This window comes from Hemiscyllium ocellatum, chromosome 23 (assembly GCF_020745735.1).
Source record: "Hemiscyllium ocellatum isolate sHemOce1 chromosome 23, sHemOce1.pat.X.cur, whole genome shotgun sequence".
Classification (NCBI taxonomy): domain Eukaryota; kingdom Metazoa; phylum Chordata; class Chondrichthyes; order Orectolobiformes; family Hemiscylliidae; genus Hemiscyllium; species Hemiscyllium ocellatum.
Window position 1 is genome coordinate 16,161,121 of NC_083423.1, and position 27,639 is coordinate 16,188,759.

Below are 27,639 nucleotides of genomic sequence, written 5' to 3' on the forward strand. Positions count from 1 at the left end.
ATAATCTTTCCATAATAAGAATCATCCAAGTGAACCTTCAAATTTCCTCCAATGAAATAATACCTTTTATTAAAATAAAGGGACCAAAACTGTTCGCAGTACTGCAGATGTGGTCTTACCAGCACCTTGTACAGCTATAGTAAAATTTCCCTGCTCTTATGCTCCAAATGCTTTGAAATAAGGGCCAACACATGCACATATAATAATTTTATGGTCACTTTGACCATTATAATCTCTGAAAAATCTGAATTCATGTTACTAACCAATCACAGTGGGATTTTAAAGTGAGGAATGGGATTGTGGGAGATACAGCAGTTTGGATCAGTAATTGGCTTGCTGAAAGAAGACAGAGGGTGGTGGTTGATGGGAAATGTTCATCCTGGAGTCTAGTTACCAGTGGTGTACCGCAAGGGTTGGTGTTGGGTCCACTGCTGTTCGTCATTTTTATAAATGACCTGGATGAGGGTGTAGAAGGGTGGGTTAGTAAATTTGGAGACAACACTAAGGTCGGTGGAGTTGTGGATAGTGATGAAGGATGTTGTAGGTTACAAAGAGACATAGATAAGCTGCAGAGCTGGGCTGAGAGGTGCCAAATGGAGTTTATTGCGGACAAGTGTGAGGTGATTCACTTTGGTTGGAGTAACCGGAATGCAAAGTACTGGGCTAATGGTAAGATTCTTGGTAGTGTAGATGAGCAGAGAGGTCTTGGTGTCCAGGTGCACAGATCCTTGAAAGCTGCCACCCAGGTTGACAGGGTTGTTAAGAAGACATCCAGTGTTTTAGCTTTTATTAATAGAGGGATCGAGTTCCGGAATCATGAGGTTATGCTACAGCTGTACAAAACTCTGGTGCAGCCGCACTTGGAGTATTGTGTACAGTTCTGCTCACTGCATTATAAGAAGGATGTGGAAGCTTTGGGAAGAGTGCAGAGGAGATTTACTAGGATGTTGCCTGGTATGGAGGAAAGGTTTTATGAGGAAAGGCTGAGGGACTTGAGGCTGTTTTCGTTAGAGAGAAGAAGGTTGAGAGGTGATTTAATAGAGACATATAAGATAATCGGAGGGATAGGTAGAGTGGACAGGGAGAGCCTTTTTCCAAGAATGGTGACGGCGAGCATGAGGGGGCATAGCTTTAAATTGAGGGGTGATAGATATAGGACAGATGTCAGAGGTAGTTTCTTTACTCAGTAGTAAGGGTATGGAATGCTTTGCCTGCAACGGTAGTAGATTTGCCAACTTTAAGTACATTTCAGTCGTCATTGGACAAGCATATGGATGTACATGGAATAGTGTAGGTTAGATGGGCTTCAGATTGGTATGACAGGTTGGCGCAACATCGAGGGCCGAAGGGCCTGTACTGCGCTGTAATGTTCTAATTGTACATTAAACTGCCTTTTCATGAAATTAGTGAAAGCATTTAAAATAAGTAAAGAATAGTGTTACGACACGGTGGTGAACCCTTCTGTAATTAAACGAAGCACCTAGAAAAGCTCACCTCACCTCGTAACCTGTTAAAGTATGAGTGACTGAGAATTCCCAGATTCCACTATTTAAAGAAAATAATATCAATTTAATTTTTAACTCCAGAAGTGAACATTAAACAACAACTATGCACAATTCTAAATCCTCCTTTCGCTGAACTGTTTATTATCTGCCACCAACTCTATAACAATATGCTGTTCCAGTATGACTCTGATTAAAGTTACATTAATTTAATTTCAAAACCACATAGCGGCTGTCGTCTTCTGTGTCTTTCTTCTTCTGGCTGAAGATCTCCCAGGGTCGTCGTCTTTCTTTTTACTGCAAATATGTTCCATGTGCAAAGGTACCTTTGCTGGAGAGTGTTTCTTAATTTCTAGGGTCAGCTCTTGATGGCAGTTGCTCTCTGCAATTTTCAAAATACCTGCATTTTTATACTCCCAACATCGGATCATCTCATTGGCAAAACAATAAATTCAAACTCATTTGGGTTTTAGTATCATGGGGCATAATCTAAACTGATTGGTTAAATTTGAATTGTTGTCAAAACAGCAATCAAAACTCAGGTATCCATTTCACAGCTAAATGTTACATATTTTCAAATTTCCAGTACACTGTGGGATAGCCATATAGTCATATACTCAGCTGCTGGTAATCTCTCAGTTCAGAACACTTTAACTCTCTCTTAAAGGTACAGCACATGCCTTCAACTCTATACCAATAGTGAGGGAAGAAGGCATATTTCTCTAATAAGCGCTAGTAAATAATTAAACTTATGTAATAGTCAGAGTGAAATATGACTTGGCTTGTCATCTACTCATTGAAATAGTATAAGTTAAAAAATGTGAAATGCAGAGAATATATAGAAGCATCAACTCTAATATCATAGAAATGGATATTTAGGCTTAGGTTCACAAACATTTCTACAGTTACAAACATGATTTCAAAACATCCCAGGTACAGACAAACAAGTAAAACAGTGTTTTTTTTCTGCTCCTTCCCAATCACTTTCTCATTTTATCTTTGTTCCATTAGTCGTTGAAAGAAGTTTATATTTCATAGAAAAAAATTAAAATAGGATTTGATAAAATGATTTTTTTCCATGACATGTTTAATACATGAAACTGAAAACAAAGTGTCTAGAGAACTACTTAATGTTCTGAAACTGATTACTGTTCATTGTTATCATAAAACTTACAGTATAATGTGGCTTAGATGCACTTTGACAAGATCTGCTTTCATTTTGAAGACACCTGGAAATAAATTACAATGAAAGAAAATAAGTCTTAGTGAAATATATTTTAAGAGATTGCATTTCAGTTAATTGTAAACTTTATTTTTCAAGTTGCTTGTCTTCTGAGTTGGAGCTGAGCATTATTTTTATGTTTTCTAGATTTGCGTTGTGTTAATTGTATGCCCTACCTGCTACAACTGGATGCCTCCCACAATGCATTGAGCTCACTGGGTGATCTAAAACTACCCCAAAATATAAAGGTAATTCATTGAGTGGCCCTTAAGCAAACTAAGGTCTTGCTTACTGAATGTTCAGTTTAGACAGGATTCTATGCAAGAATTGAGGCAGGATAAATAATATAAAGTAAAGAAGATATGAATGAATTAGATAAATAAAGTATTGATTATGTTTTTCCATTTATTAGAATATTGCTTTTATTTAAGTTTGGAAAGAAATCTCAAGATACATTTATATATTTGTTTGGCAAAGTTTACATTTGTATCAGCTTTTTGAGCTTATCTCACCCTCATAGAGCTTCAAGAGTTATATGTATATATTTAGGAGTAGTGGACGGAACATCTGATTTCCTGATATGTATATTTGGATTGGTGGGATTCTCTGAGTAACAAGCTCTGATTATATTGTACTTTAGAGTATTCAGCATTAAAGAATAATGTTGAAGACCAGTGACACCAGAAGAGAGTTTGAAAAAATACAGCTTTGATCCAACTCCCATCCTTCAATCCAACATAACTGCAGCAATAACAAAGTTTCAAACCAAGAATAGTATAACTTTGCAATTTCATTATTATGGGCTGGGAGTTTGATAACTTTGCTTATATAATAATGGAAAAAAAATGATGAAAGTATGGGCACAGAGTAGAATAGAACTGAGAACAGTCACCTTTTTCACAGGACAAGACTTCTTTATCAAGTAGTATTTCATTCTATATTGCTGTGCAGCCACAATGACTGTTTTCAATTATTTTTTCATTTAAAAAGCTTACTATTGTGTTCTCTGATCTGGAGGTACAATATCTTATTGTTCAAGAAATATTTCTTAACTGTTTAAAAGCAAAATACTATGGATGCTGAAAATCTTAAATAGAAACAGAAACTACTGGAGAAACTCAGCCAGTCTGACAGCATCTGTGGAGAATGAAATTGAGTTAATGTTTTGAGTCCAGTACGTTTTGTTTTTGAACAAGAGTCATACTGGCCTTGAATGTTAACTCAGTTTGGTTCTCCTTTGATGCTGCCGGACCCAATGAGCTTTTCCAACACTTTTTGTTTTTTTTATTTCTTAACTCTTGTTCATTTTTTCAATTGAAAGTTTTTTTTTTATTCTCGTTTCATTAGAATTTGGCATTGGATAATAGTAAAACTGTGCAATTATTTATACCCCTCATTGATTAAATATGTTTTTACCATTTCAAGCCATGGTTAAGCTTTGGTGTCCTGTAATTGTTTGAACTAATGTTGTCTCAGTAAGTAGTCAATACTAAGTTATATTCAAGACATAGTCACTCTTTATATTTTACATTACAGGAAGTGGATTTTTCCCACAACCAGATATCTGACATGAGTCATTTATCAGACTATCGGTTCCTCTTTAAATTGAATTTGGACAGTATCCTTTACATGTTTACACATTTTGCAGAAATAATGAAAGCAGTTCTTTTCTTGAAATATTTAATGATTTCTTTCAATTATTATTAGCTTGTCTCATTGTTCCAGTTATAAATCTGAATGACAGGGAATTGAAGAAAACTCTATGGTATGAGGGGGAATTGATAAGTAGGGTGAGGCTGAATGAGTACTGGAGACTATAAATATCAGGGAAGAAGGTAGGAACAATTATGGCATAGGTTTAAGACACTAGAATTGAAGAGTATTCAATTCAGAGGCTTAGGAAAGTAAAGAAGGCACATTAAGGTCGTTGGCTTAGATACCATTTAGAGAATGGTAACTTCCAGAGAAAAGCAGGAATATGGATAGAAAATAATATACTTGAATACACAAATGCAGAAGGAAAAAGACAATTGGCCAATGTAACTATAGAAGAAAATGAAATCAGCAAATGCTAGGCAACTCTCGACAAGTGTCAGTATCTTTGGACAGTGAAACAGTTACCATTTCGGCTTGATGACTTTTCAACAAAATATTTTTGTGTTGGGACAGTTGGTATGGAGTAAAGAGAAATGTTGCAAAATCACTAAAACATGTGACTATATACTAAAACATGATATCCACAGCATTCATAAAGCGATTAGTCCAGTACATTCAGTGGATTGTAATGAAGGCATAAATGAGGGAAATTCTCTCTTTTCTCTGTGGATAGATATCCTAATTACAATAGCTGAATATCATAGTTCCAAAGCCTGCAGTTCCCCTGATCTGCGCTGTAAGTTTAAAAAAAAGAAAATTAATTGGACTGGCAAGATTTGCTTAGTTGCAAACTTTGTTTGGGATTTAAATTGTTCATTATTTTTGGTGTATTTTTCTTTGAGTAATCGCTGGTTCACAGACAATGAAATCCAGACAATTGAAGGCTTGAGGAACTGTAAAAGTCTCAGCTACCTCAGCCTAGCAGAAAATAAACTGTCAAAAGTTTGTGGCTTGGACAACTTGCCAATTAAGTTCCTTTGCCTTGTAAGTCATGAATTTGTTTTCATGGATTTGTCATGGAGCTTTGTTTTATATTTCTTCCACTTTGTCTCATGTCTAGAGAAATAATGAGTAAGCTTTAAAGCACTGCCCGTTGTTCCTGACATTTCAGATGTTCCAAAGATTGGCTGGGAGACGTCACAGAGTATGCTATGAATCCATAAGTATTTTTAATAAAACCAGAAATTTGAGAAAATAGAAAGGGAATATAACAAGACCATTGATCTCTCAAAATCAGTATTCTTTCCAAGGATCATCCTCACCATATCCTTCAATTCCTTTGATTTCCAGGTATTCATCTAACTCTTGAACGAAGGTGTTTGCTTCATTGTCCATTATTTTTATTGTGCACAGCCATCCATGCGAAATGTACCTTGTCTAAAGAAATGGGGTACAAACCTTATATCTACTAATAGTAACTGATCAGGAAGATGATGACCTAGTGGTACCATCGCAAGATTATTAAGCCAGAGACCCAGATAATGTTTTGAAGAACCAGGGTTGAATCTCGCCATGGCAGATGTTGGAATTTGAATTCAATAATTAAAAAAATCTGGAATTAAGAATCTACTGATGACCACGAAACCATTGTCAATTGTCGGAAAAGTCCACCTGGTTCACTAATAACCTTCAGGAAGGAAATGTGTCGTCCTCACATTGGTTGGCCTACATGCGACTCCACAGCAACGCGGTTGACTCTCAGTTATAGAGTCATAGAGACGTACAGCATAGAACCACACCCTTCGGTTCAACTCGTCTGTGCCGACCAGATATCCTAACCTAATCTAGTCCCATTTGCCAGCACTTGGCTCATATCCCTCTAACCCTTCCTATTCATATACCCATCCAGATGCCTTCTAAATGCTGCAATTGTTCCAGCCTCTACCACTTTCTCTGGCAATTCATTCCATATACGTAACATCCTCTGCATGAAAATGTTGCCCTTTAAGTCCCGTTTATATCTTTCCCCTCTCACCCTAAACCTATGCTGTCTAGTTTGGGACTTCCCCAGCCCTGGAATAGACTTTGTCTATTTATCCTATCCATGCTCCTCATAATTTTATAAATCTCCAAAAGGTCACCTCTCAGCCTCCAACGTTCCAGGGAAAAGAGCCCCAGCCTATTCTGCTTCTCCCTATAGCTCAAATCTTCCAACCCTGGCGACATTCTTGTCAATCTTTTTTGAACCCTTTCAAGTTTCACAACATCCTTCCAATAGGAAGGACACCGGAATTACACGCAATATTCCAACAGTGGCCTAACTAATGTCCTGTACAGCCACAACATGACTTCTCAACTCCTATACTCAATGCTCTGGCCAATAAAGGAAAGCACACCAAACGCCTTCTTCACTATCCTAACTACCTGTGACTCCACTTTCAAGGAACGATGAACCTGCGCTCCAAGGTCTCTTTGTTCAGCAACACTCCTTAGGACCTTCCCATTAAGTGTATAAGTAGCGCTCTGATTTGATTTTCCAAAATGCAGCACCTCACATTTATCTAAATTAAATTCCATCTGTCACTTCACAGCCCATTGGCCCATCTGACCAAGATCCCGTTGTGATCTGAAGTAACCCTCTTTGCTGTCTACTCAACCACAATTTAGGTGTCATCTGCAAACTTATTAACTATACCTCTTATGCTCACATCCAAATCATTTATATAAATGATGAAAAGTAGTGGACCCAGCACTGATTCTTGTGGTATTCCACTGGTCAGTCTGAAAAGCAACCCTCCACCACCACTCTCTGTCTTCTACCTTTGAGCTAATTCTGTATCCAAGTGGCTAGTTCTCCTTTTATTCCATGAAATCTAACCTTGCTAACCCGTCTCCCATGGGGAATCTTGTCAAATGCTTACTGAAGTCCATACAGATCACATCAACCGCTCTGCCCTCATCAATCCTCTTTGTTACTTCTTCAAAAAACTCAATCAAGTTCATGAGACATTTTGGCCTAGCAAACCACTCAGTTGCATCAATTGCTACAAAATCTCAAATTATCTGAACGGATCACCTGGCGTCAACCTAACCACCAGAAAACACAATGGCAGAAACAGCCCTGACGACCCTGCAAGGTCCTCCTCACTATCATTGGGGGGCCAACATTGGGACTCTCACAGACTGGTCAAGCAACTGCCTGACATTGTCACAAAATCGTACCTTACATTCAATGTTCCAGATCCCAGCATCATCATCCCTGGATATGTCCTGTTTTACTGGCAGGACAAACCCAGCAGAGGTGGTGGCACAACAGTATACAGTCAGGAGGGAGCTGCTCTGGGAGTCCTCAACATTGACTCTGGACCTCATTAAGTCTTTATGTCTTCAGGTTAAACATGGGTAAGGAAACCTCCTGTTGATTACCACATACCATCTTCCTCAGCTGATGAATCAATATTTGTCCATGCTGAACAAGGCTGAAAGGAAGCATTGAGTATGGCAAGGACACAAAATGTATTGTGGTTGGGGGATTTCAATATCCGCTACCAAGAGTGGCTCAGCACCAGTACTACTGGTCAAGTTGTTCAGCTCCTAAAAAATATAGCTGATAGACTGGATCTGCAGCAAGTGATGAGGGAACCTACAAAAGGGAAAAACATACCTGACCTCATCCTTACCAATCTGCTAGCTGCAGATGCAACTGTCCATGAAAGTATCAATTAGAGCAATCAACGCACAGTCTTTGTAAAGACTAAGTCCCACCTTTGCATTGAGAATAACCTCCATGGTGTTATGTGGCACTATCATCAAACACTTTGACAGACTTCAAATAGATCCAGCAACTCAATCCATGAGGCACAGTGGGCCATCAACAGCAACAGTATTGTACTCCAGCACAACCTGTGACTTCATAGCCAGGCATATTGCCCACTTAACCATTACCATCAAGCCAGGGGATCAGCCTTGATTTAATGGAGAGTGCAGGAGCAGCACCAGGCTTACCTGAAGACGTGGTGTCAACCTGGTGAAGCCACAAGGACTATTTGTATGCCAAACAACATTAGCAGCAAGTGTTAGACAAAACTAAGTGATCCCACAACCAATGGATCAGATCTAAGCTCTGCAGTACTGTCTCACCCAGTCGTGAATGGTAGTGGATGATTAAACAACTCACTGGAGGAGGCTCCACAAATATCCCCATCCTCAATGACAGAAGAGTGCAGCCCATCACTACAAAAGATAAGGCTGAGACAAAAAAACTGAAGATGCTGGAATCCAACGTAGACAGGCAGGAAGCTGGAAGAACACAGCTAGCTAGGCAGCATCAAGAGGTGGACAAGTCGTTTCGGGTGTACCCCTCTTCAGGACTGGGGTTGGGTGTAAAAGGGATGGCAGGGTGGTGAAGTGGGGATAGGTGAAGACAGGCAGAGGGTATGACCTGGTTGGTCAATGGGAGAAATGAATCTGCTAGGTGGCTGGGAGGAGTGGAAGGGAGGAGGAGGGGCTGGGAAGGGAAGGGAGGTTATTTGAAATTGAAGAATTCAATGTTGAGTCCTCCAAGCTGTAGACTGCCTGGGAGGAAGATAAAGTGTTGATCCTCTAATTTGCAGTTTGGTTCATTGTGGCAATGGAGGAGGCCAAGGAGGTTTGAAAGGGAGGGGAAGGGGTATTAAAATGGGTGGTGACTGGGACGTCTGATCAGCCCCTGCGGGCCCAGCTGAGATGTTCGGCGAACCATTCCTAAGTTTACATCTGGTTTCCCCGATGATGAGAAGACCACATCGGGAGCATTTAATGCTGTAAACTAGGTTGAAAGAGAGGCAGATGAACCTAAGTCTCACCTGGAAGGACTGTTTGGGGCCCTGGATGGAGGTGAGGGGGTGATGAACCAGTAGATTTTGCATCTTTTCCGGTTGCAACGGAATTTACCTGGGGGCTCAGGAGGGGTGGATGGGGAGAGTGGCGCAAACCAATGACTGTTGAAGGGAACAGGCCTCGCGCAAGGCAGAGGTGGGGGGAGGGAAATGTTCTTGATGGTCGGGTCTAGTTGGAGTTGGTGGAAGTGTTGAGCTTGATGCGTTGGTGGGGTGGTAAGTGAGGACAAGGGGGACTCTGTCTTTATTGCGTTTGGAGGAGGGTGGTCAAGAGCAGTAGAACGGGGAATGGAGGTGTGTGGTGGAGGGCTGTCTGCATGACAGAGTCGGGTAAAGCACATTGTTCAAAATAAGTGGACATCTGGGATGCTTGGGAATGAAATGTCACCTCGTCTGAGCAGATGTAGCGGAGGCAGAGGATGTGGTTCTGCTCGCCGAGCTGGAAGTTTTTGCTGCAAACGTTTCATTCCCTGGCTAGGGAACATCATCAGTGCTGTTGGAGCCTCGTGTGAAGCGCTGCTTTGATGTTTCTTCCGGTATTTATATTGGTTTGTTCTGGCCACTTCCGGGTGTCAGTTTCAGCTGCAATGATTTGTATGTGGGGTCCAGGTCGATGTGTCTGTTGATGGATGTTCTTGCCGTTTCCGGGTGTCAGTTTCAGCTATAGTGGTTTGTATATGGTGTCCAGGTCAATGTGTCTGTTGATGGAGTTTGGGGATGAATGCCATGCTTCTAGGAATTCTCTGGCTGTTCTCTCTCTGGCTTGTCCTATGATAGTGGTGTTTTCCCAGTCAAATTCATGTTGCTGGTTGTCTGAGTGTATGGCTACTTAGAGATAGCTGGTCGTGTCGTTTTGTGGCTAGCTGATGTTCATGGATGCGGATTGTTAGCTGTCATCCTGTTTGTCCTATATAGTGTTTTGTGCAGTCCTTGCATGGTATTTTGTAAACTACGTTAGTTTGGCTCATGCTGGGTATTGGGTCCTTTGTTCTAGTGAGTTGTTGTCTGAGCGTGGATGTTGGCTTGTGTGCTAGCCAGGGAACGAAACGTTTGCAGCAAAAACTTCCAGCTCGGCGAGCAGAACCACAACAACGGATACCCAAGCTACAAATCTTCAATCAGATTTTTGGAGGCAGAGGAATTGGGAGAACAGGATAGAGTTCTTGCAGGATGCTGCGTGGGAACAGGTGGAGTCCAGGTAGTTGTGAGAATCTGTGGGTTTATAGTAAACATCTGTCTGGAGACTATCATCGGAGATGGAAATGGAGAGGTCAGGAAAGGGGAGGGAGGTGTCCAAGATGGACCAAGTGAATTTGAGTGCAGGATGGAATCTGTGGGTGAAGTCGATGAACTGCTCCAGTTCAGCTTGGGTGCAGAATGTTGCCAAGATATAGTCATCAATGTAACGGCGGAAGAGTTGCGACACCATGCCTGTGTAGGTACTGAAGAGGGACTATTCGAAGTAGCCTACAAAGAGACAAGGGTAGCTGAGGCTGACCTGAGTGCCCATGACCGCCCCTTGGATTTGGAGGAAATGGGAGGAGTTAAAGGAAAAGTTATTAAAGGTGAGGACCTGTTCGGTGAGGTGGAGAAGGGTATTAGTGGAGGGGGACTATATAGGTCTGTTGGAGAGGAAGAAGCTGAGGGCCTGGAGGCCATCCTTGTGGGGTATGGACATGTATGAGGATGTCAGTAGTGAAGATAAAGCGCTAGGGGCCAGGTAACTGGAAGTTACTGAAGATGTGGAGGGTGTGGATGGTGTTGCGGATGTAGGTGGTAAGTGCCTGAGCCAAGGGAGAGAGGATGGAGTAGGACAAGATGAGTTTGGTGGAATAGGAGCATGCCGAGATGATGGGTCGGCTGGGGTAGTTGGGCACGTGGATCTTGGAGAGCAGGTAGAACCGGGCAGTGCAGGGCTGGGGGGCTATGAATTTGGAGGCAGTGGAGGGGAGATCATCGGAGACAATAAGGGTATGGACAGTGCGAGTGATTTTGGCATGATGAGTCGCGATGGCGTTGTGGACAATGGGGAGGTAGGACGTAATGTCAGCGAATTGGCGTTCGGCATCTGCGGCAAGATGGGTCATGATGATAAGGCTGAAGCTTTCTCGGCAATCTTCAGCCAGCAGTGCTGAGTGAATGATCCATCTCAGCCTCCTCCAGATGTCACCAACATTACAGATATCAGTCTTCAGCCAATTCACATCACTCCAAGTTGGAAATCCTGGATACTGCAAACACTATAGACCCTGACAATATTCTAGTAAAAAATGAGGTCTGCAGCCCTGACAATATTCTGACAATAGTGCCGAAGACCTGTGCTCCAGAACTTGCCGCTTCCCTAGCCAAGCTGTTTCAGTACAGTTACAACCTGACAAAGTGGAAAACTTCCCATATATGTCCTAGACATAAAAAGCAGGACAAATCCAACCCAGCCAATTACCACCCCAACAGTCTTCTGTCAATCATTGATGGAAGGTATCATCAATAGTGCTATCAAACAGCACCTGCTCAGCAATAACCTACTCAGTGATGCCCAGTTTGGGTTCCGCCAGGGCCATTCAGTTGTTCAAACATGGACAGAAGAGCTAAATTCCGGAGACAAAGTGAGAGTGACAGCCTTTGACATCAAGACTGCATTTGACAGAGTGTGGCATCATGGATCTTAGCAAAACTGGAATCAGTGGATATCAGGGGAAAACCCTCTGGTTAGAGTCATACCCGACACATTGAAGATGGTTGTGGTTGTTGGAGGTCAATCATCTCAGCTCCAGGACATCTCTGCAGGAGTTCCTCTGGGTAGTCTCCTAGGCCAAACCATCTCCTGCTGCTTCATCAATGGCTTTCCCTCCATTATAAGGTCAGAAATGGGGATGTTTGTCAATCATTGACAATGTTCAGCACCATTTGTCACTCCTCAGACACTGAAGCTGTCCGTGTCCAAATGCAACAAGGTCTGGACATTATCCAGGCTTGGGCTGACAAGTAGCTAGTAACATTTGTGCCACACAAATGCCAGGCTATGACTATCACCAACAAGAGATAATCTAACCATTAACCCTTGACATTCAATGGTATCACCATCACTGAATCCCTCACTATCAACTTCCTGGGAGTTATCGTTGATCAGAAACTCAACTGGACTCACCACATAAATACAGCAGCTATGAGAGTAGGTCAGAGCTATAAATACTCCAACAAGTAACTCACCTCCTGGCTCCTGAAAGCCTGTCTACCTCCTCAAGGCACAAGTCAGGTGTGTGATGGAATACTCCCCACTTTTCTGGATGAGTGCAGCCCCAACAACACTCAAGAAGCTTGACACCATCCAGGACAAAGCAGCCCCTACTTGATTGGCACTGTATCCACAAGCATCCACGCCTTCCAACACTAATGCTCACTAGCAGCAGTGTGTATTATCTACAAAATGCACTGCAGAAGTTCTCCAAACTTCTTCAGACAACGCCTTACAAATTCACGGTCACTTCCATCTAGAAAGACAAGGGTAGCAGATACATGGGAACACCATCACCTTCAAGTTCTCCTCCAAATTGCTCACAATCCTAACTTGGAAATATATTGTCGTTCCTTCACTGTTGTTGTGTCAATATCCTGGAATTCACTCCCTAATGACATTGTAGGTCAACCCACAACAGGTAGGCTGCAGCAGTTCAAGAAGGTAGCTTAACTATCAATTTTTTAAGGACTGCTCGGGATGGTCAATGAATGCTGGCCAGCTAGACAGGCCCACAGCCCACAAAATGAATGAATAAAAGTTTATGACATTTCTGTGAAGTTAGTTCCCCAAAGTCTGAGGCAACATTTTTGATCTCAGCTTTTTAATACGGATGGACCTACAATGCCAATAAATATGACTTATGGTTATTATTATTGGTATTAATGTGAACTATTCTTGTATCCATAAATATGGAGTGTTGTCAGATTTGTAGCCTAAGTGATTCCCATACCATACTAACTATTCTCTGTACTTTGATTTTTCCAAGGAGGTGGGCATAGCCACTTTAGGACCTCAATTGACCTGGGGTGGTGAGCTAAATCCCACTTTCCCAAACTCAGACTAATTAATAAGAGTCAGAAGGCTAAAAGGTGCTCTATGTTGTGCCTGATTGCTCGATTAAATCCCACCCTCTTCTCTGCCTCCCAGCCTGGTGAAAACATTAAATTCTACCCATTTACATTAAATGTAAAGTACCATCTGGTATGGGAAATATCGCTGGCAAAGAAAGATATTGCATAATGCTTTAATGAATCATTAATTCCTTGAAAATTATATGTACATATTTTAAAAGTTTTATTTGAAAAATCAAGAAGATGCAACTGTCACAATCACTTTCAGATGATTTGCTCATTGTTACTGCATCCAATATGTTGGGAGCTCAGGTGTCAGTCAAAGGTTTTCCAGCCCACGAAGCCCTTCGGCAAATCTCAAGCGCTGTAAAAACCCTTTTTATATTCAAATATTTTAATTGGAAATGCCATTGTGTTAAACAGCCTTCAGAAAGCTGCCATAAATTGCCATATGTTCACTGCAGTAAAAGAAAATGTAAATGCTTTTTAAATAAAGACTCAGAGGAGTCTGCATGCCTGAACTTTCTACAATGACAGGTAAGTACTCATCCTAACTATATGCCAAGTACAGTATATATGCTTTTTTATGCTGACTGGTTTCATAGGTATTGTTAATCACTTTTTTTTGCAAGGGAACTTTAGATATATTCTATTTTGTGAACATGGACATGTAGGAGTGGCATAGCTATAATTAAGCTTTTTGCACTTTCACCCTCTAAAATCACCAGAAAACTGTGCTGATTAGCTTAATCGTGAACTGATAGTGACAAATCTTATTGTTCACAGAATCAGAGATTACGATGATGGCAAAAACAGGCCTTTTGGATCATCAATTCCATGCTGATATTTGAGCAATCTGATCTAGTTCCACTCTCCTGCCTGGTTTACTCCTTTTAAATATTTCCCTTGTCCAAACAACTATCTAATTCTGTAAGAACTACTTCTGGACTCAACTTCATTAACAATGTGAAGTTTCACATTTTAGCTGTAAAGAAGATTTATTTAATTCTTCTTGTGCTTACTTTAAATTTGAGCTTCCTCATTAGTGTCACACAATAAAACTGTCTGTAGTATTGAATTTATTTATAGCTACTTTGAAATTTGGATGGTGTCTTTCAGGTTTTTGTTAACCTTCGAGCTTCAGTGAAAAAATACACTGACTTCTCAGAAGAAAAAAATTGCTGAAATTCTGACATTAAAACTGAAAGAGCTGTAAATACTCCATTACATGTTGCTGCCAGATCTGCTGAGTATTTACAGAATTTTCTGTTTTCATTTTGGACTTACCAAATTGTTCTTCATAACAATGCATTGTTTGTTTAAGGTCGTGGTAAATGCAACATTATCTTTTTACTTTTGTAATCAATGCCTATAGATTGCAAACTCGGGGTTCAGTTTGCCTTTCTAATATGTCTATTCTTATACTTAATCAGGTATATATCCATAACATAGTGGGCGGCACGGTGGCACAGTGGTTAGCACTGCTGCCTCACAGCGCCTGTAGACCCGGGTTCAATTCCCGACTCAGGCGACTGACTGTGTGGAGTTTGCACGTTCTCCCCGTGTCTGCGTGGGTTTCCTCCGGGTGCTCCGGTTTCCTCCCACAGTCACAAAGATGTGCGGGTCAGGTGAATTGGCCAAGCTAAATTGCCCGTAGTGTTAGGTAAGGGGTAAATGTAGGGGTATGGGTGGGTTGCGCTTCGGCGGGTCGGTGTGGACTTGTTGGGCCGAAGGGCCTGTTTCCACACTGTAAGTCTAATCTAATCTAATAACAGTCTCAGCTGCTCCTCTGCTTCAGAAAGGAAATAATCACAAATTAAATTGTGATGTATCAAATTGAAAAAGAATTGAGTTAGTTGTTGCTTGGTTTTTAACATTTTTTTATCCTTAGCATTTCTATGATGTTTAAAAATAATATTAAATGTAACTGTGCACCTGAATACCCGATAAGCTCCAAACATATTTATAAAAGACGAAACTTGATCATTTTGTGGAGAATAGAAAATCAAGAACAATTATCTCAGAGTCAAATAGTTTTCTCTCCTATGTTTATAATTTATTCACAGCAAGGTAACAAGATCACAGATTTGAAGGGACTGGCAAAACTGAAACGCCTACACAAGCTTGATCTGTCGAACAATAAAATAGAATCTTTGAAAGGGTTGGCAGATCATGACCTTCTGGAAAATATTAATCTGCAGAACAATCAGGTAAGAACATAAGCAGGGTATGCAACATATGCAACAAACTTAAATTTTGCTGAATTCCACTACAAACTGATTTATTAACAAATGGTATTAACTTACATTTGTACAGTTCTCAGTGAATGAGCTCATTTCATGTTGCGTACAGAATGAACATGTTTAAAATGTGTACATTGTAACTGACTTAAGAGAAGTAAAATAGATAAGAGAGAACAGTCAGTGTGGTTATTTTGAATTTTTCAGAAGGGTTTTGATAAGGTCCCTTATAAGGGATTACTGGACAAAATTAAAGCGCGTGAGATAGGGAATAATATATTAGCATGGGTTGGCAGACTGCAATCAGAGAGCAGGAATAAATGGGTCCTTTTCTGAGCAGCAGGCAGTGACTGGTGCAGTACTGCAAGTATCAATTCTTGGGTACCAGTTATTCATTATAAATACAAATGACTGGCTGAGGGAACTAGATGCAACATTTTCAAGTCTGCTGAAGACACAAAACTGGGCAGGATTGAGAAATGTGAAGAGGAGGTATGGGGACTTCAAGGAGACTTCGGCAAATTGAGTGAATGGATGACACAAGGCAGATGTGGTACAACGTGATTTAATGTTAAGTTATACACTTTGGTGTGAAAAACAGAAAGGAAGAGTATTATTTCAACTGTGATTCCAAAGCTTCACCCCCATTCTTTGAATGAAGAAAATCCTCTTTGCCTTTTATTTTGAGAGTATATTTATGTTATGATCCCAGTTGATGTTATTACAGGACCACCTGGAATCCCAATCAATTCCCAAACTGGAATCTGGCCAGATAAATCTGAATTGTTTTGGTTTTAATAAAGTGGTCTCTCATTGAAAACTGGGCATACAATATTACAGATTTGGTTTTAATGAAAAGCTAAAGTTTATTAAGCAAAAGAAATGATGATAACCTATAATAAACCAACCAATTTATACATAATATGCCTTTAAAGATTTTGAAACACACAATAGAAATATAATGCCATTAATCTCAAAACACTCATTTGGCAATGTAGGTGTCTCCCACTATCCGAAAATTCAGCGTTCTTATGAAACCTTTTGTAAGCCGAAATGGCGTAAAGTGAAGAAGCAATTACCATTAACGTATATGAGAAAATGTTTTGAGCATTCCCAGACCCAAAAATCATACCAAATAACACACCAAGCCTAAAATAACGCTGATATAGTAAAAGCAGGAATGATTTGATAAATACACAGCCTATATAACGCAGAAATAATGTATGTATAGGGTAGTTTCACTCACCAGAATCAGGAAGACAGCGAGCACGCTGGAAGGCTGAGAGGTGGGAGTGATGATGATGGTATGTAAGGCTAAGTCCTCAGAGGTTGGGTGATGGGAGGTACAGGAGACTGGGGTGTAGGAGAGAGAAGAAGAGGGCCATTCATTAACAGGTCCGGGGATTGGCTTGGCACTGTCGCTCTTGCTGTGCACGCTTTTTCGTAAAAGTGAAAATATTTCAGTCAGCGAAAACAGGTACTAATGTAGGTCTTTCGTAAAAGTGAATTGGCATAAAGTAAACATTCGAAAAGCGGCAAATACCTGTACCTAAAAACACATCTTATACAATACTCATGCCAGATAAAAATCTTTTTTTTTTTGCTAACACCTCAATAGCCTTAAGTTAATTGTCACTTCAGCTTCCAGTCTGGAAAGTCTGAGAGCCTTTTCCTGGAGTTTTATGTGGGATTGTATTGTGAGGCGAATCTTTCAACTCTCAGTCTGGTTGGCAGTCAAGAGCAAACCTCAAGCATTGGAACACAGGAATTAAGAATATGAGGACCAAATGGCTACTGACCCTGCTCTGCCATTTAATATGATCATTGCTGATCACTTGCCTTAACTTCACTTGTCCACTTATAATCTTGCTTGATTCAATGAGATACAATATTACAAATTACTCAGCATCTCATCGTTGTACCCTGTCACGCCAAAGGTTATTCTAGTGAACCCATCTATCTAGTGACTCCACCATACAAATTTTTTGATTATATTTCTTATTATCCTTTTAAATATATAATCTGGGAATTGTAGATATTTTTGATTCCCCTTCTAATATCATCTTGCCATTTTATTGCACTTTTCTGTAAGAAGTAGGATCCAGATATTCATTGTCAGGATTGGGTCAGAATAAAGGCCAGCAATAAAAATAAGACATCAACATCCTGCTTGATGCTGCCACACTTCCGTTCCCAACCTTGCTGATTTTCTTGAGGGTGGGGCAGAACTGGGGGAGGGCAGGGAAGTGAAATTTTCCTTACTGTCATTTGGGCATATACACGTAATTAAGCAGTTAAGCCCTGGCCTCCTCAGATGTAGAATTTTTCACAAGGGTAGATATTCATTTGGAAGTATGTCATGCTGAACAGCTCTAACCTGCCTTAGAACAGTCATCAATGTGGAAAATGTTACATTGGAACACGTGTATGTTTTTGAAGAAAATCTATTCGCAGCAGTGATGTTTTAGTTACACTAAAATTCATCTCTATTCTGTACTAACATGTTCCTGTGCCCTGACCAACTTGAAAATTCAGAAGCTTTCGTTTCTTTTTAAAACAGGCACAAATGAGTCAGACCAGAAGGTGAATTGCATATCTGATGTCCCACCTCCAGCCAGGCCCCGGTCACTAATTGAATGCCAATCCTGACTTCTCATCAATTAATCCATCACCTCTATCAAAATCAGAACCTTTATTTGCTTCTCATTAGAGTCAAATTAACACCCAGAATCCTGCATCCACCTCTGCAAAAATCCAGCCCTTGATGTGATGTTTAATTATTTTGCACCTCTTCCTGTAACTTCTTGATGACTTAAGGAGGATTAGATCATTCTTCTGTTGAATTGCAGCCAATAAAATTGGTATGACATTTTCTTCGCTTGCAGCCGCTGATGGATGCGTACAGTGAACAGTGAAGTATTGATAATTTAAGACATCCAGTGCTATATAAAAATCTTTAAAAAATTTCCTTATTCTTGTATTGATTTTTGTTTTATTGTCAGGTCAGAGAATTGAATGAAATTAAACACATGCAAAGCCTTGAACTTTTACGGGTCTTGAATCTTCAATGGAATCCAATACAGGTACTGGAAAGCTGAGGGGGAAGAGAATGTTTAGAGATAGGTTTGGGGGGGCGGGGGGAAACAAGATGAAACTCAACAGACAAGCTTCCTTTGGCAGCCATGTGAATGAAACTTTGGCTAAAATTCAGCATTATTGATATACTTATTGGAAGGAGGTACCTTAGTATCATCATTGCCTCAAGTTCTAAATATCATTATGAAAAGGCAAATTGTTCCTTTCAAAATCAATTGATGAAATTCATGCTGACTATCACTTAGAGTTATGTCTTGTAAAGAATAAAATAATAAATTGTACCTACTAAATGTCATGTTTGTTTAAAAAATAAACATAATCAGGTGTTAAAAGCTTCTATAATATCACAGCAGTTATTTAATACCTGCTATTAGAAAGCATAGAAAAAGCACAACAGCAATGTTAAATTAAAACGTAAGGTATCCTGTAGATTTTTTTTGTGCATAACTGTAATTTAGAGCAAAATGACGTTCTAGAGCTTTGTTTACATATTGGAACTGCAGTCAAGACCTGGATTTTAATTCTGCTGAAAAGCATCAAGCATTACTGTGACACAATTGGAATCAGTGGCCACCTTCAAAGTTAATTAAACCTTAGCGCTGATATTATTATTATTTCAGAAGCTTCTATTTTGAATCTTGTCAGCATAAGTGAGGAACTGTATGGTGAAGTTCAATAATTTAGGGGGATCTAAGCCTAGACCTTGTTATTATTGTTTCACTTCAGTCAGCACCATTTTTCCTTTGCTTTCCATTGAATTTATGAGAACATTTAGAACTTTTCAAGGCACTGCGATTGCAGAGGGACAAAAATAATTTTCTAAAGTTTGTTAGCCAATGTTACAACATCCAGGGCAACCAGATCTTCCCAAAGCTGCAGAAAAGAAAAAGGAATTTTGCATTTAAATGCTGTTACAAGAAAAGTAATCAGAAAAAAAAATTGTGCTGAATATTCATATTGTATTGTTGAGTTATTTAGTTTTTCTGCAACATTTGGTTCTACTCATGTTTTAATTAGTAAAGAATGTTCTCATTTATAATATGAATATATTTATTCTAAATGGTGTGTTGCAGATTTGCAGTCCATTTTTGTTTTGTTTGCTTATGACATATGTTGAACTATTTTTAACAGCTCATCTGTGTTACAAACTTACTGTGAATCTTAAGTTATTAATCATCTGCATTTTTTACTCTTAGTTTTCATGTGTACTACAGATAAATTCTAACTTTGACTTTTTAAATTAGGTACTTATAACCCCTTCCATTGCACCCATATTCCAACTCCACAAGTGCTAATCAACTCTTCCAATCTGTACCAACTGGCTACCTTTTAATGAATGAACATCGTTAAAATATCGTACTCTAAAGACATTGCACCAAGGCTGTTTCTTTTTTCCTCTCATGCCGGTAGCACATTCACTTCCAACTACAATCATTAGGCAGCAACCAAGAACAATTTTGCTATGAATATGCAATTTCTTTCCCATGATCATGTGAAACTTTTTCAGTAATACTTCTCAAAAAATATTCAAAATTAAAAGTTGAGCCATAAAAAAATCCCATGTGGCAAATGCTTGGCTGTGCATTCAGTCAAATAAACATAGAACACTACAGCGCAGTGTAGGCCCTTTGGCCCTCGATGTTGTGCCAATCTGTGAAACCAATCTGAAGCCCATCTAACTTACACTATTCCATTTTCATCCATACATTTATCTAATGACCATTTAAATGCCCTTAAAGTTGGCGAATCTACTACTGTTGGCAGGGCGTTCCATGTCCCTACTACTTTCTGAGTAAAGGAACTACCTCTGAGATCTGTCCATACCTCAGTTTAAAGCTCTGTCCCCTCATGCTCGCCATCACCATCTGAGGAAAAAGGCTCTCACTGTCCAATCTGCCTAACCCTCTGAATATCTTATATGTCTCAATTAAGTCACCTCTCAACCTTCTTCTCTCTAAAAAAATTGCCTCAAGTCCCTCAGCCTTTCCTCATAAGACCTATCCTCCATATCAGGCAACATCATGGTAAATCTCCCCGAACCCTTTCCAACACTTCCACATCCTTCCTATAATGTGGTGACCAGAACTGCACGCAATACTCCAAGTGCGGCCACACCAGAGTTTTGTACAGCTGCAGCATGACCACATGGATCTGAAACTCAATCCCTCTATCAATAAAAACTAACACACCATATGCCTTCCTAATAACCCTATCAACCTGAGTGGCAACTTTCAAGGATCTATATACATTGTCACCAAGATCTCTCTGCTCATCTACACTACCAAGAATCTTACATTAGCAGTACTCTTTATTTCTGTTGCTCCTTCCAAAGTGGATCACCTCACACTTTTCCACATTAAACTCCAATTGCCACCTCTCAGCTCAGCTCTGCAGCTTATTTATATCTTTCTGTAACCTGCAACATCTTTCAGCACAATCCATAACTCCACCTACCTTGGTGCCATCCACAAATTTACTAACCTATCCTTCTATGCCCTCATCCAGATCATTTATAAAAATGACAAACAGCAGTGGCCCAAAAGCAGATCCTTGTACACCCACTTCAGGATGAACATTTCCCATCAACTACCACCCTCTGTCTTTTCTCAGCTAGCCAATTTCTGATCCAAACCACTAAAGCACCCTCAATCCCATGCCACTATATTTTCTGCAATAGCCTACCCTGGGGAACCTTATCAAGTGCCTTTCTGAAATTCATATACACCACATCAACTACTTTATCCGCATCCACATGTTTGGTCACCTTCTCAAAGAACTCAATAAGTTTTGTGAGGCACGAACTATCCTTCACAAAACTGTGTTGACTATCCCAAATCAACTTATTCCTTTCTAGATGATTATAAATCCTATATCTTGTAACCTTTTCCAACACTTTACCCATAACCAAAGTAAGGCTCTTTGGTCTATAATTACCAGGGTTGGCTCTACTTCCCTTCTTGAACAAGGGGATGACATTTGCTATCCTCTAGTCTTCTGGCACTATTCCTATAGACAATGATGACATAAGGATCAAAGCCAAAGGTTCTGCAATCTCCTCCCTGGCTTCCCAGAAATCCTAGGATAAATCCCAGCTTGCCCAGGGGACTTATCTATTTTCACACTTTCCAGAATTGCTAACACCTCCTCCTTGTGAACCTCAATCCTGTGTAGTCCAGTAGCCTGTATCTCAGTATTCTCCTTGACAACATTATCTTTCTCTAGTGTGAATACTGATGAAAAATATTTATTTAGCACTTCCTCTATCTCCTCGGACTCCACGCACAGCTTCCCACTACTGATTGGCCCTAATCTTACTCTCACCATTCTTTTATTCCTGATATACTTTAGGATTTTCCTTGATCCTATCTGCCAACAACTTCTCATGTCCCCTCCTGGCTCTTCTTAGTTTTCTATTTAGGTCTCTCCTGGCTAATCTGTAACTCTCAAGTGCCCTAACTGAGCCTTCAATCTCATTCTAAGATAAGCCTTCTTCCTCCTCTTGATGAGAGCTTCAACTTCTTTAGTAAACAGCGGCTCCCTCGCTCGACGACTTCCTCCCTGCCTGACAGGTACATACTTATCAAGGACATGCAGTAGCTACTCCTTGAATAAGCTCTACATTTCAGTTGTGCCCATCCACTGCAATTTCCTTCCCCATCCTATGTATCATAAATCTTACCAAATTGCATCATAATTGCCTTTCCCCCAGCTATAACTCTTTCGTGGTGGTCTATACCTATTGCTTTCCATCGCTAAAGTAAGCACAACTGAATTGTGGTCACTATCATCAAAGTGCTCATTTTCCTCCAAATCTTAACACCTGGCTGGGTTCATTACCCAGTACCAAATCCAGTGTGCCTTGCCCCTTGTTGGCCTGTCTACATACTGTGTCAGGAAACCATCCTGCACACACTGGACAAAAACTTACATTTCTAAAGTACTCAAACTGCAGTATTCCTAGTCAATATTTGGAAAATTAAAGTTACCCATAACAGTTACCCTGTTACACTCACTCGTACCCAGAATAACCTTTGCTATCCTTTCCTCTGCATCTCTGGAACTATTCGGAGGCCTATAGAAATCTCCCAACAAGGTGACCTCTCCTTTCCGGTTTCTAACCTCAACCCATGCTACCTCAGTAGATGAGTCCTCAAATGTCCTTTCTGCCACTGTAATCCTGTCCTTGACTAACAATGCCACACCTCCCCCTCTTTTGCCATCTTCCCTGTTCTTACTGAAATATTTAAATCCCGGAACCTGCAACAACCATTTCTGACCCTGCTCTATCCATGTCTCTGAAATGGCCACAATATCGATGTAAAAAGTGAGGTCTGCAGATGCTGGAGATCAGAGCTGAAAATGTATTGCTGGTTAAAGCACAGCAGGTTAGGCAGCATCCTGTTCCTTGGATGCTGCCTAACCTGCTGTGCTTTAACCAGCAACACATTTTCAGCACAATATCGATGTCCCAGGTACTAATCCATGCTGCAAGTTCACCCACCTTATTTCAGATGCTCCTGATGTTGAAGTATTCATACTTCAAACCACCTTCCTGCTTGCCGGTACACTCTTGCGACCTTGAAACCTTATTTCCGACCTCACTGCTCTCAACCTCCTGGACACTGGACCTACAATTCAGGTTCCCATCCCCCTGCTGAATTAGTTTAAACCCTCCTGAAGAGCATTAGCAAATGTCCCCCCAGGATATTGGTACCCCTCTGGTTCAGGTGTCGACCATCCTGTTTGTAGAGGTCGCACCTATCCCAGAATGAGCCCCAATTATTCAGGTATCCAAAACCCTCCCTCCTGCACCATCCCTGTAGCCATGTGTTCAACTCTTCTCTCTCCCTATTCCTCACCTCGCTAGCATGTGTCACGGGTCACAAACCAGAGATAACAACTCTGTTTATTCTCGTTCTAAGCTTCTATCCTAACTCTTGAACTTCTGTCTTAAATCCCCATTCCTCCTCTTAAGTATGTTGTAAGTGCCTATGTGAACCATGACTTGGGGCTGCCCCCCTCCCTTCCCCTCCCCCTGAAGGATCCCAAAAACATGGTCCATGACATCACGAATCCTGGCACCTCGGAGGCAACACACCAACAGTGAATCTCTCTCATTCCCACAGAACCTCCTCTCTCTCCCCCTAACTATGGAATCCCCAGTGACAAATGCTCTGCTCTTCTCCCTCCTTCCCCTCTTAGCAACAGGGACAGACTCCATGGCTTACCCCGGTGAGCCGTGCCCCCCAACACTATTCAAAATGGCATACTTGTTATTGAGGGGAACAGCCACAGGGGATCCTTGCACTGTCGGCTGGTTCTCTTTCCTGATTGTAACCCATCTACCTTCTTCTTGTACCTGAGGTGTGACTACCTCCCTGTAACTCTTCTCGATAACTCCCAAATGATCCAAAGTTCATCCTGCACCAGCTCCAGCTCCAGCTCCAATTCCCTAATGCAGTTTTCGAGGAGCTGGAGTTGGGTGTACTTCCTGCCGATGAAGTCAGGAGGGACGCTAGTGGTGACCCTTACCTCCCACATCCTGCAGGAGGAACATTCAACTGCCCAAACCTCCATTCCCACTATTCTAAATTCCAAAAGAGAATACTGAAAAATAAAGAATAAAACAAAAAAACTAGTTACCTTACCAATCTGGTGCACAGAACTCTTTTTTTTGGTTAGAGCAGGAGGATGAGTGGGAGACGCTATCAAGTAGTGTTTCATGGAACGCAACTGCCCAAATATATTACTTCACTCCCTCGGCGGTCCCATGTCTGCTTCTGCTCAACAAGCACTCTGCCTATTCACGAGGTAAGTTTTTAAATCAGTTACTCACCTTCCCAGCAGCCCCGGGTCATCGCTCCTGCTCTTCCTGCTGCTGAACATAAAACGGAGGCCCCGACACTCGAGGTAAGTTTTGAAATCAGTGATTCACCTTCCCGGCACTCCCTGGTTGTCGATCCTTCTCTTCCTGCTCCTGAACACAGCACTCGAGGTACTTTTTTATTAATTAAATTATAATAAAGTCAATCCTTGCATGAAGTCAGTTCTTTCTAGATTGTTTTTTTTTCTCTCCAATAGGAAAACCCTGATTATTTATACTGGATCCTGTTCATGGTGCAGAAGCTGACTGAGCTGGATCTTAAAAAAGTGAAAGCAATTGATAAGGTAAATTGAATTATTCCTTGAAAATTGTTTTTAATTATATACTGATAGGACCAAGTAAACATAATTATTAAAATTTACATCATGTAATGTAACTTCACAGTTCAGTGATAAAACAGTTGTTTAAAATTTATTTTGTTATTTGACATCAATTTATTTGTATAAAATGTGCTGTAACTGTTTCACATATACAATTTTATTTCTGTAATCACAGTTTACATTTGCTTGAAAAGTGTTAATTTATTTGTAGATTTTGAATATTAATTTATAAGCACTCTTAACAACAGAGTGAACAGTCTTTAAATCTTATGGGCAGAATTCTTCCTTCTGTACTTAACAAAAACTATTATTTACTGCTAATAACTAGATTCTAATCAGTGATAAACAACTATGAACTGTCACTATATGGCTGCACTAGTTAAGACTCTAACTCCCTCTTAAAGTCCTGACACACACAATCAGAATGTACAGATTCACAAAACGAGTTTAGTTTTAAGGGTTAATAGAAAATAAAACTGGGAAACAGAATTCAATAACAACAGACTACATGCTTCGCTGACATGATCCTTTTTCTTGCCATGATTTTCTGTTCTTTAATTTACTCTCTCCAGGTTTATTCACTTCTTTACAGAATATTTGGTACACTACAAATTCTATTAGTTATTAGTTAAAAGGCACAGCTTACAGCACTGGTGTGAGAGAATAACTGGGTTTCTTCAGACTTCGGGTATTTTTATTGCAGAGGGATTGAGAGGGAGAGAGACACCTTCTGCCTTTCCACAGTTTGAAGGTTTCTCATCATATTGTTCGATGGAATCTTATGTGTTTGGTGTGAGTTCTGTTGAGTTTTGTAAAGGGATTTCTGACGTGAGGCCTAGTAAGATTTCTTGTCCCATCTTGTCAAATTTACCTTATTAACGACCTATTTTGTCCCTGTCACACGCTCCCATCCGATTCCAACCCCACATCATCACTTGCTATTCAGTGAACATCTTGCCAGTCAGCGGATGTCTACGAAAAGACTGGCAGCTCTTCCATATCCACAATCTTTAAAAAAACTGCTATGAACCCAGATAAGCTTTGGCATTATGAAGCTTCCCTGTTTGGTCAAGGATGTTTCCAGAAGATGTCATAGAAGGGAAATTGGCATCAGGATTCCTTGGTAGGAATGTAAAGGTCCTGGTTCAGGGAATGTGCAAAGATTCCACTTCGTTGAAAAGTGGTAGAAGAGGCCATACCACCAGGCCCTGGCAATCTGGTCTGAGGTCAGTACTCAGGTCATTGCCATCTTCATGATCTAGAGGAATGGCCAGAAATATCATAAGAAGATCAAAGACCTTCTTCACTATACCAGGATAAGTGCCTTCCCTTCTCTACCTCACACTCACTTTATCTCTGATCTGCACCCTGTTCCCACCAAGGTTTACGGTTTACCTTTCACACTGTCACCTTCACCGTCTTCCCTCGCCCATACTGACCAACACCTATCCCACTCCCTCACCCAAATCTCCCACATTACTAACTCTGCGTGCCCTCTGCACACCTATGCCTCACTTAGGTAGTTTCATCTTTCTCCTACCTGCACCAACTCTAACAGATGTGTCACCCACTGTTATCTCACTGAATCCCTCTCTTTCTCTCATGATGGGAATAAATAGCCAATAAGAGAGAAGAGAGAGTCTGTATCAATGGAAGGGTGCCCAACATTAAGCTCCTAGGAGGAGAGAATGATGGCCCTTGCAGGGCAAGAGTGGTTCAGTCTTGCAGCGGTGCCAAATCATCCATGTCCTGTCAACTCTTCATTCTATTACAACCTTCACAGTAGAGCCACTCAGTGTCATTCATTGGTTATCACTGCTAATCACTGGTCATTATGCCTTATCTTTCTTTTACCTTGCAGTTACTGCCAGCATCTCCTGTGTGAAATGGCTGGCTCCCCTAAAAGTTACCTCCTACACCTCTAAGGGTGAGAGCACTGAGGCCACAGAGGAAGCATTAGCAAGGCTGCCTCCTTCATCCCCATTAGCTCAGATATTGACACTTCAGTGGAAAACTTTAGCATTAGAAAGTATGAGCTCACAATATAAAGCTGTGCATCTGACTGAGGAAGAAATGGCCTAGTTTGCTAGAACTTGGAGATCTGTCAAAGATCAGCCACTATTTCAACCCCAAGCAGGAGAGGACTGTATGGTGTCAGTATTTGAGGATTTCATCCTCATGCATAAGGAGGAACAGAAGCAGCTGACATATATGGGAGGCTATGACCCACATCGCAGCAATGAAACTGCAGCAAGCAGTGAGTCATGCGATTGTCTAGCTGCCTTCATCGACAGGTTGGCAGCTGTCATGGAGTCCAGCCCACCTTAGGATCTATTGGAGAGGTGCGCTCCATGGCTCAGACATTGGTCCTCAGTACTGAAGTCTAGATGATAGGAATGGGTCTCCTAGTTAGCATTTTAGGTATCCCTTCCTCAGAATACAGGGTAGTACCAGAAGGCACCCAGCCACAGAAGAAACAACCCCCTTTGAAATCTTTACTCAGGACACTGCAGAGGTGGCTGGGACCTCCATTTCCACTCTGTCTGCCCTCTGTGACTGTTGAAGGTTCCCACTGAGGAGTGGGAACCTTATAACAACCAACAATGGTAACATGGTTGCCATTCGGCTAGCTTTTAAATCCCAGATTTTTATTCAATTAAAATTTCACATCAGCTGTGGTGCAATTAGAATTCATGCTCACAGGGCATTAATCCAGAATTTTGAATTATTAGTCCAGTGACTTCAGCAGTTCCCAACTCCAAGAGTTCAGTGTCTACAACTGTCATTACTATACTCTATTTTAATTCCAGATT

At 40.8% G+C, this 27,639-nt stretch overlaps 1 protein-coding gene across 1 annotated transcript in view; it reads left to right on the forward strand.

Annotated features, from left to right (window-relative positions):
* lrguk (leucine-rich repeats and guanylate kinase domain containing) overlaps window positions 1–27,639 on the forward strand; it is a 128,434-nt gene that overhangs the window by 10,849 nt on the left and 89,946 nt on the right. Inside the window, exons 4-9 of the mRNA XM_060842526.1 lie at window positions 2,872–2,972; window positions 4,261–4,342; window positions 5,240–5,364; window positions 15,353–15,496; window positions 18,529–18,609; window positions 24,704–24,790. Of these exons, the coding sequence (XP_060698509.1) occupies window positions 2,872–2,972; window positions 4,261–4,342; window positions 5,240–5,364; window positions 15,353–15,496; window positions 18,529–18,609; window positions 24,704–24,790 (620 nt within the window). The remainder of the gene's footprint in view (window positions 1–2,871; window positions 2,973–4,260; window positions 4,343–5,239; window positions 5,365–15,352; window positions 15,497–18,528; window positions 18,610–24,703; window positions 24,791–27,639) is intronic.